Consider the following 10,418-nt stretch of genomic DNA (forward strand, 5'->3'; position numbering starts at 1 on the left):
GGTAACTTTTTATTTCAAAGCAATTTAAGTGAAAAGTCTTAAGCACTTAATTTTTCAGAATGCTTACATATTCTGAAACAATATTACAAAGGTAGATCTTCCTAACTTAAATGGTACATTCTGATAGAGTAAAAACAGTCAAGTCAGGAAAACTTGGTCGAAATTCCAACTCTAACACAGGAAAACAGGGACGACCTTGGGAACTGTTGCCTAGTAACTGAGCCTCTGTGGAAAGGAGCCCAGGGATTAAGCATTCTGTGAGCACTGATGGAAGACCAGCTGTGTGCGCAAGGCAGCGCTAAATGCTGAGATGAAGGCGTAGGTTTTGGGAGGTACCAGGGAGAACTACGGGACTTCAGCAGGGAGGCAGATCTGGTGCCAACGCTGAAACTCCCCATCCTTCAGTTAGCATTTAGCGGGCAGGAGGAAGGAAAATGTTCGGAGTCCATTTATAATTCTGAAAAACGGGGCAACATTGCCCTCTATTGGTGTGATGAGATGCTTCATTTCCTTTATTAGGGGTAAAACCTAGAGGGTGGTACTGTGATTTTAGCGGTGGGGGATTTATAGCCTGCTGAAGTGAACAAGTAACAGGTGACTGCTGCCAGTGTCACCTCCAGGTTGACAGCAGCCCCTGGAATAGGGAAAGGGGACCGTTGAAACTTTGAAAAGCAAAGGATGCAGCACTAAGAGAAAGCATGAATTCGGCGTTTCTGTTTTAGCAATTCTTATCTGAATTGCTTTATGACGTTATTTACTTCCTTTCCATGTTTGAATGCTGATGAAAGCAAAATCCTTTATATTCTCCTTTCTCTTGCTGACCCAGCTGCACATCCTAGGTGCACTGGTGTCTTCAGGTTACTAGGCGGTCCAGGAGTTAAGTGCCTGGACTTCGCGGGCAAACGTCTTTAAGCCCTGGTTTTGCCATTGTGTGACTTTCTGCAAGTCATTTCCTCAGTTTGCCTTTTCATCTGTGCAATGATAACCTTTTTAGGAATCATTTCTAAATGCCAGCATAATGCTAGTACCTACTTCACAGGGTGGTCTTAAGGGAAAGGGAAGAATAAGATGTGTTTATTCTGGTGTGGAGACCTTTATGAATACTTGTTAACTGCGGCTGCCACGATGATCAATAATCAGGTAAAGAATGGGACTGGAGAAGTGGGGTCCTAAAATAACATGTTAATAGCATGGGGCAAATTGGAATTGTCCCCAAACACAGCACGTTTTTATCTTTACCCACTGAGAGCTTCGTGAATTCTCGAACACCACAAAATAGCGATCACAGTTCTGTTCAAAGGGGTATCATGCTCTGCATGGGAAGTTTTGTTTTTCTTAAAGAAAAGTACCAGCCCTGGCTGATACTCAGTGGATTGAGCACCAGCCTGCGAACCAAAACGCTGCTGGTTTGAGTCCGTCATGGCGCCTGGGTCGCGGGCCAGGTCCCTGGTTGCGGGTGTGTGAAAGGTGACTAATCGATGGATCGCTCACACACTGATGTTTCTCTCCCTTTCTCCCTCCCTTCCCCTCTCTCTGAAAATAAATATCTTTTAAAAGATTTTTAAAAAGAAAAAAAAGTGCCATAACTTGCAAGTGCAAACGTTGGTGTGCCCTGCATTTTTTCCCACTGAAGTTGCCAGTGCTGGGACGTCGACCAAACACCCCTTCAGAAACAAGCTTTAAGGATCTGTAGCAAATCTTCTGAGTGTCTGTATTACTAGGTAATTATTGAAACTCTGATGAGGGTACACTGAAGATGGGTTTGTTCCTTTGAAGTTGAGTTCCTCGAGGATGGATTTGGTGTTTGGAAGTTAGGCATCACTTGGTGACCAGGCTGGAGAATAAGATTAGGTGGGGTCATATATCACATTTGGCCAAAACCAAAGTGATTTCTGGAAGCAGGTTCCAAAGAGGGATTCTGAAATGTTTCGCTGATTGGCTGTTTAAAGTTAGATGATGATTTAGATATACAAATTCTAATACGCTTGTTAAAATCACCTCATTTTTTTATAGTTGCTCATCCCAGTTTTCTCCTTTCTTCTGAGTGTTAGAGAAACAAGACAACCCTTCACTGAGTCCTCTTTGAAGTCTGCATTTAAAGGCAGAAGAGAGGCTACCAAGAGGCTACCATATGCTGTTTAAAGAAAAACAGATGAAAACAGTCATTACTTTGTAAATTGTAGCTGTGTTGCTCACCTTCCTACAAATCCTTCCACCTTCTGGGTTCGTGTTGAAAGGTGAATTTATTCAGCTCTAATTAATTTAATGGAAGACTTTTCATTGTTCTATGAATAAAAGATGCTGCCACTTTATGCTTTAACACATATTCTCAGTTTGAAAACCACACTGCTATGAAAAGAACTCAGTTGTAATGCAGACAATTTTGAAAACCCAGGACAATTTTTTCTAGTAGTTTTGTAAATTCTTATACTGCAATAAGCTGAGGTACACTTAAAGGAAAGCCATATCACCTATTTTTTTTTTTACTAACCACAGTTTAGGCATTTAGAAATCCCTAGTATGTATTAAAAGTAGTAACCCCACAAATGCCCTGTCCCTTCTCTTCCACAGCACACTCAGCACAAAATGCTTCCTGGAGGAGGGCCTGACTCTTGATCCGGGTGGTCGATCACATAGAAGCCACGCTCTTCTATCGCCCGGTAGAGTGTGATATACTTGGAAGCCTTCCTGGTCCTGGGGACCACGAATTTCTCTGTGAACTCATTCTTGTCCAGTTGCTCCTTGCCTTCTGTGGTCAGAATGCAGTTAATGAATGTGAGGGTGTAACTGTAGCAGTTGTGGTGGTCTTCTTGATACCTTCAAAACAAGGGCATGGAGAAGAGAAGGCTTAGCTTTAAAAGCTGCTCAGGAACAGGCTGAGAAACAGCTGAAGGCCTTTCACAATGGAAATTGGGCCCACTCAGCAAGCTGGGCCCACCCTGTGCAGGAACATTTGGTATGCAGGGTTATTTCTGCTTTCAACTTAGGTACAGATGGGACTCACCTCAGTGTTCAGAGAGGTGAGTTAAGGTGCATAGAAACCCCAACTTTGGGGCCTTAATTTCACTGAAATTCTAGATTCTTGAAGTAGAATTTAATATCTTAAATGTTAGGTTATTCCACAGTGTCTAAACTTATTTCAAGGGTAGCCTAGAAAGAGTTTAAATTGACAAGTACGCTGTATATCTGAAGCGTTAAGGAAGCAAGGAATTGAGAAATCAATTTCACAATTGCTAAAAACCAAACAAAAAAGAGCATAAAATATTTATAAACTTTGAATATCATTTAAAATTATTTTAAAGATTTTATTTATTTTTTTAGACAGAGAGGAAGGAAGGGAGAAAGAGAGGGAAAGAAACATCGATGTGTGAGAGAAAAATCAATAGGTTGCCTCTCGCACACCCCCCACCCAGGTCTGGCCTGCGTCCCAAGCATGTGCCCTGACCAGGAACCCACCTGGTTTCAGTTTATGGGATGATGCCCAAGCCACTGACTGGTCCACAGCAGTCAGGGCTAAAATTTTTTTGTTTTAGGGAACATAATATCATGGCTTTTGCTGTACATACTAGTTTTAAATGTTAAATATGTAAAAATACCCAAATAACTAAAATAACCAGAGTTCCAAATTTTGGTCATTTCCATTCTTATAATGCTGATTCTTTGTGTAATGTATGTTGGCTTACCGCTTCAGAAACTCCAAAGTAAATCAACCCCTGCTTAAATTCTGTTACAGGCATACTACTATCTTGGTATGGGCTCAACTACCTGCAGCTTAGAGTCCTCTGCGAGCTGAGATCACACTTGTGTGGCAAATGAGGGCCAGGGAGCAGGTGGTCCGTGCAGCCTCATACCTGTGGGGCAGCCAGGCCCCCGTGGTGGAGAAGTCTTCCAGGTACTTGTCCCACTGGTCCATCAGTCCAAACATGCCGGGCTGCAGTAATGGGATACTCACACTCTGCTCCCACCCCGCTTCATCTCGCTGGACACCGTGCATGGTGTAATTGTAGACAACTCCTGCAACCAAAACAAGACGTGCAGAAGCTTGAGGGGAAATGCACCTCTGTGAAAAGGGGATGTCAGAAAATGACAGGAGCTACAAGTAACTTTCCACGTCGGAAACCGAGGTTGCACTTTCTGATTGTTGCCAGTTAGCAGTGGGTCATTAGAGGCTCTCCAACCTCCTTCCTCCAGGATCATCAAATTCAAGAGGTAGCCACCTAGGAGACTTAGAGAGGGTCCTCTCTGGAGTTAAGGATTGGCTAGGGAGCTCCCTCCTCCCCTGTTCCCTGCAAAGCAATTCCTCCAGGGCAACCCACTTCTTGCTCCACCTGCTCTTCAGCACTCTGAAGTCACCCAGCAACAGAAACAATAGGCACCAGCATAATTACCTCCAAATATTTTTGTTGAAGTTCTCTATTTACAAATGGGGCCTATCCTGTTTCCTTAAATCAGCAATAAATTTCCAGTGATCAGATTGATGGTAAAGTTTACTACTCACATGGGTAACTCTGAGTTCAAAACCCAGTCCCAGGTTTCTGTTCATAGCATCAGTCTCTCCTGCCGCAGCCTCACCAGGCTAGCCCTGCTCACTATGCCCAGGCCTACAGCTTCCTGCAAGTGGCCAACCAGGGCCCTTTTCCTGTAGACGAGGATGTCCTGGGTTCAGGGTGGTAGATTCCGTGCCCTCAGAGCTAAATCTGGCCAAGGAACTGTTTTCTTTAAACGTGCTTCCTTTCTTTTTAATTACTGTTTTTTAAAGCGAACCACAGCAGGCCCCACCACCTACCCAGGTATTGTGTCCCCTGATTTCTCCCTGAGATTCCTGCTTACACCCTGGAGACCCTGGAGTGTGAGGACCCAACGGCAGTGGGCTGAGTGAGTAGAGGATGGGGGAGCAGAGGGCCTGGGTCCAGATTCTGATTGCCATACAAGATGAGGTCCTGGGCAACTCAGTCTCTCCAAAATTCTTTTTTTTCCTCTTTTTAAAAAAATTTATTGATTTGAGAGAGAGAGAAAAACATCAGTTTGTTTTTCCACTTCCCTATGCACTCATTGGTTGGTTCTTGTAGGAGCCCTGACCGAGGATCAAACACACAGCCTGGGCTCTAAACAACTGAACTATGTGGCCGGGGCTCTGTTTCTAACTCTTTTAAATACCAACAAAAAAGTAAAAGGTTTCTCTCACTCTTGGCTGAGAAAACACTCAAGATGTTTCAAATACTTAGTATTGTTAGTAATACTTAGCCATAAAGTCCAGTATTTCTCATTTTGGGGGGAGGGGAAGTAGCATCTTTCATCTCATTGGTGCACAGGAGAGCCCAGGGCCCAGAGGAATTACTATTTAAATGTTTGTTGCATGATCACATTTTCCTTAGAAGTACTGCTCTCCTCTGGGTACTTTGGGGACTTTTTAAGCTAAAAAATAAAAATGAAAATGCACTCACCATTCGCATTGGTTATTCCGACATGAAGATCAGACCTTCCGTCATACTCCCTGAAAGAAAGCAGTTCTGTGTTTCTCGTTTGCCTATGTCTGGCATGAAGAGTTGGTACTTGGAGAGTGACGGGCCTCCTCTCTTGGCTGGGGCCAGACTTGCCATCAGTGTCCAGGTCACTGAAAGCCCTGTTTCAAAGCTGGTTAGGCCAAGACTACATTTGAGATCTAAAATTTCCCCCCGCCCTCCATCTGGATTTTGTCACCATTACCCCCCCCACCCCAATACTAAAGGTGAGTGTGCTAGAAGGCCAGCCCTGGCAGAGGCGTCCACCGAGAGGTCAGTTGTTGAAGGAGCTCCTGTTCTTTCCTCCTTTTATGTGAGGTGACAGCCCGTGCCTCAGGCAGACATGGGTGAGAGGATCCTGAATGCATCTCAGCAGACCTGTACCTTCAAAACTAACGTAGCCCATTTTGGTCTTGTAGCCTGTCCCACACCCACTTCTCTCAGACAGCCCTCGTTTCCTGGACTTATTATTTACCCGAGACTGGGTACTAGACGTATAAGTCCACAAAAGTTAACCTGCATATACAGTCCCAGGCCATCACTTACTAAGCCTGGGACTTTGGGCGAGTCACTTTTTCTCTCTGATCTGTTTCCTCAGAGAGGAAAATGGAAATATCATAAGCCTCCTAGTGAGCTGATTGTAAGAATAAAATGTCTATTGAGTGCCTGCCACAGAGAGGTGTTGAATAAATCAGAGGTTCTTTTCAAATGATTAAGGTCCTTTATCAGACCACAGGTCTGGATATTTGGTTCTCATTAAAGCAAGCAGTTGCAGGTTTTAAAATGACCAAGGACACAAATGGCTGTCCTGCCTTCTTCAGAGCAATCTCCCTGCCCCCCAAGGTCATCTTGTTGGAGCCAGTTTTGAGGGGAAACCCTGGGGGTTCAAACAGGAAGAATCCTGGGTGGCTGATGGCAGCCTGCACCCCCTGAGCACATGGCTGTGCTTGGTTTCCTGCCTAAATCCTGGGCATTTCCTCCCTGATTCCCTCCTTCAGTCATTTCTCAGTCTTGCAACAGATTTCTCTCAGGTACCAACTATGGGCTTGTTGTTTGAAGTGAAGGGCTAATGACACAGGAAATAAGACCAGGTCTCTGCCCTCATGGAGTTTTCTCACTTCCAGAGACGTTTTAGCTTCAGTTCCGCAAGCTTTTAATAGATTGGTATGTGCTGTGAAGAGAAAAACATGTATAGAATGCTGCAGATGCGTGTGATGGGGCGGGGTAGGGCCAGGCCTCTCCTATGAGAGACCCTTGTACAAATTAAGAAAAGGGGCCCCTTCCTCCTGCAGATGCAGCTCTGCCCAGGGTGAGTGGAATGCGGACTGAGTTTCCGCACTCACCACCACCTTCACCAGGTGCCTACGTGCGGTCCACAGCCCGCACAACCATGTGGCAGCCCTGAGGGATCCCAATCTAGTCAGAGCAGAGCCTCAGTGATTCCTTTGGGTGGCTGCTGGTTCCCTCTTATAAAGCAGATGAAATTGTCTCAAGGTGAGTTGTGGGAGTCAGTCCTGAGGGTTTAGAAATTGGATGACAAGGAAGGAAATAGTTTAGAACTTGGCCTTCGAGGGTCTTTTGGGCAGGGGGCTACTTAAGGACTCTGCAGATCCTGCCTGCAGGGTTAAGGGGATGGGAGGGACGCAAAACATACATGACTTGTTTCAATGCCACCGCCTCGTTTCTGCCAATGCCCAGAGAAGCCGGGTCCATCGGTATCACCACATCACAGAATAAGTAAATCCTACTAGGGGCCAACCTGAAGGCCTGACATGTGTCGTTTCTTGAGTGCAGGGCTGTGGCTTGTTCACTATGACATCCCTAGTTTCCCACATAGTGCTGCTCAGTAAGGATTTCCTGAACGAACCATGTCATGGCAAATGAATTCCAAATTTTAAAGACTTTATTCAAAAGCTTTTGGAATCCAACCCGTTAATGACTTCAAGTTAGCATGAATGAGAGGCTCTGATTACACTGCTTGGTGCAACACCTTTCACACACTTTGGTTCGGTTCAGCCCTCACGGGGACAGAAAAGAAATCAATTGAAGAAGTTGGTTAGCAGGAAGTGAATAGTCAACTCTAATTTTCTCATCCCTGGCACTCTGAGGGCTTGAGAGAGTTGGGAGGGTGGATTTCAAGGGAGCAAGGAGTTCTCAGCATGGATGATGCGCCTGGACACGCTTCCCAAAGCGCGCACCGTCACAGAGTACCACCTGCTCTCTCACAGCCCGGCTTGTGCAGGGCCAGACACAGTCCCGTTTGAAGACTCCACAAGGACTCTAAGGAGGCACAATCCTTTCTTTTGATTTCTGAAATCTTAAAGTCAAGGGGCATCTACAATTGAAATAAACCAGCTCTAGTCTTCAATTTAATTCACCTCCATGAAAAATAGTCCCCAAGTGGCCATTCTGCAGGCTCTGTACATTGTACCTGGTTGTCATAGAAATTACAAACTAACTCATAATAAAAGTATTATTTTGATAAAATTAGCTGCTGGGGCATTTTTCCAATCAGCTTCTTAGCTGGAAATCTATGGGTAAAAAAATCTCCAGACTATGGATTTTTCTCTTAAAATTCTGTAAGTAGGTTTGCCCTAAACAGTGTGGCTCAGTTGGTTTGGCATCTTCCCACAAAGCAAAAGGTCACCCTTCGATTCAGGTCAGGGCACATGCCTGGGTTGTGGGGTACAGTCCCCATGGGGGTGTGTAGGAGAGGCAACCCATCAACATTTCTCTCCCTTTCTCCCTCCCTCTCCCTCTCTCTAAAAATAAAATCTGTTTTTTAATTGTATAAGTAGTTTTGACCTTCATATATTTGTGCACTTATTCCAGGAAAGTATGCACACCATCTATTCTTATAAACAAATAGGCCTACATTTTAGAATTTAGTGCTGAAGTACTGGAAAGAATTACCCATCACACCGCATTCACACTGTAAAAGATTTTAGTGACGACGACACAGAGGAAAAGTTTGCACAATTCAAGGTAACAGAAAACACTGTACCTAAGAAACGTCCCTTGAGTTGGTTTGAGGAGGAATGAACGTTTTTCTTGATGCCCATTGGTAAACGGATTGGAGATGCTAACAGGTGCTTCCTCCAGTTTCCTCGAGCCCACGTCCTGCCGGCAGAGGGGGCAGCGTCGCGGCACACTGAAGCTGTAGATGTATTTTCTACAGTGATTGAATTTAATTATAGGCTTTCCGGCCCCTGCGCATTGCATGGCTTTCCCCTCCTGGGGGCCACCGGGGGCGGTTTCCCCAGACTTCCTGATTGCCCAGGTAGCAAATTCACGCAGCCGGAGTAACCCGATCAGCATGACGTCATTCTGATTGACGGCCTCAGAAGCCAAGCCGGGTAGAATTAACCAGTAACCAGGCCACCCCATAAATTAGTGTCCTAAAGAGCTTTCATTTTCCTTTTCATTTGTGCTTGCTTACAAATTTTTTTTCTAGCCGTGTGTATTTTGCAACTGTTGGCAACCAGCTCCTACTCATCCTTAAAAGCCCTACGTTTCTGTGAAATCTTTCTCCGCCTCGCCCCAGCGTTCCCTGGCTCTGGCAGCGCTGGATTCATGTTTCTGCCACAGCTCTGTTCTTTAATTAGTCATAAGTCTGTGAGCTTCTTGAAATTAGGGACCTACGCGTATTTTTGTGTTTCTAGAAAAGTTATATCGTTTTGGCTTTGAATAAGTAAATTCTTACCCCGAGGCTATTTCTTTGATGTTTTATATTGTAGACGTAATCTTGCCTATAAAAAATTAACAGCACAGTAAAAATAAGGATCGTGGTTGCCCTAGGTAGGGGTTACTAACTGGGAGAGGGTGTAAGGGGTTCTGAGACTGTATTTTAAAATCAATTAGCTAAATACCATTTACAAGAGATACAGATTAAATATAAAAATACCGGGTAAATTGATAAAATAAAAAGTTGGAAAAATATACCGGAAGGAAAGCTGATGTAACTATATTATTATCAGACAAAATGCACTTTAATGGAAGAAAAAATCCTAGACATTTCCTTTGTGAACCAGCCCTGTCCGAAACATCGTTCACGTGCAACACACTGCCTGGATGGAGTCAACACATTCTTCCCCTGAAAACGGTGCCCTGGTGCAGTGAACAGCTAGCATTCTTTGAAATATCTTTTGTACACGTGTCTTTACAGAGTGTATTATGTGCTCAATAGTGAGATGAATACATCCTTTCACTGATATCACACTGTCCAGAATCACATGGCAACCAGCATAAAGAGGGACACTTCTTAGTCACAATGTGTTGACAAAAAGAGAAGGGAGCTCTCTTAAATTTACTTGAACCTAAAAATACAGCTTCACAATATATATATCAAATGTTGACCAAACTAAAAGAATAGACGATTCCACAGTGGGATTATGCTAGGGAAAAAAAAAATCAGTAAGAAAAAGCTAACTAGAAAATTCTCAGTAGTTTGGAAATTAAGCAGCACATTTCTAAATAACTTACAGGTCAAAGAATGGAAATTGGAAAATATTTCAAATCCAATGGTAATGACATAAAAACCTGGGGCACACAACTAGAAGGGGCTTAGAGGGGAAGTTTTAGCTTTAAATACTTAAAAAGAAGAATGCTTGAACACTAGTGATTTAAATTTCTATCTAAATAAGCTAGAAAACAAGAACAATTTGAACTCAAAAAACACAGAAAAAAGAGATAGTAAAGGTAAGAGCAGAAATCTGTAAAATCACATGTATAATTGAGACAATGAATAAAGCCAAAGTAAACTGGAGACTGAGATGGCTTCAGTGGTAAATTTTTCCAAACATTTAGGAAAAAAAATCAATACCTACATTACACAGATTTTTCCAGAGAATAGAAAAGAAGGAAGATGTCTAAACTCATTTTATGTGTATCTCAGATACCCAAGCCCGACACGGACAT

General features: G+C 43.7%; 1 protein-coding gene across 2 annotated transcripts; it reads right to left on the reverse strand.

Moving 5' to 3' along the window:
• MKRN2OS (MKRN2 opposite strand) lies at positions 1-8,784 on the reverse strand. Of its 2 annotated transcripts, XM_024556369.3 has the most exons (4): positions 8,506-8,784; positions 5,445-5,494; positions 3,852-4,014; positions 1-2,817 (listed from the first exon to the last, which is right to left on the reverse strand). In XM_024556369.3, exons 1-4 carry the CDS (start codon positions 8,721-8,723, stop codon positions 2,577-2,579), a joined length of 672 nt encoding a protein of 223 aa, XP_024412137.1. In that variant the 5' UTR covers positions 8,724-8,784; the 3' UTR covers positions 1-2,576. The 2 variants fall into 2 exon arrangements, with proteins under 2 accessions (XP_024412137.1, XP_045048353.1); XM_045192418.3 differs by lacking the exon at positions 5,445-5,494 and having other exon boundaries at positions 8,506-8,697.
• Positions 8,785-10,418: the final 1,634 nt, after the last annotated feature.

This window comes from Desmodus rotundus, chromosome 8 (genome assembly GCF_022682495.2).
Source record: "Desmodus rotundus isolate HL8 chromosome 8, HLdesRot8A.1, whole genome shotgun sequence".
NCBI classification, from domain to species: domain Eukaryota; kingdom Metazoa; phylum Chordata; class Mammalia; order Chiroptera; family Phyllostomidae; genus Desmodus; species Desmodus rotundus.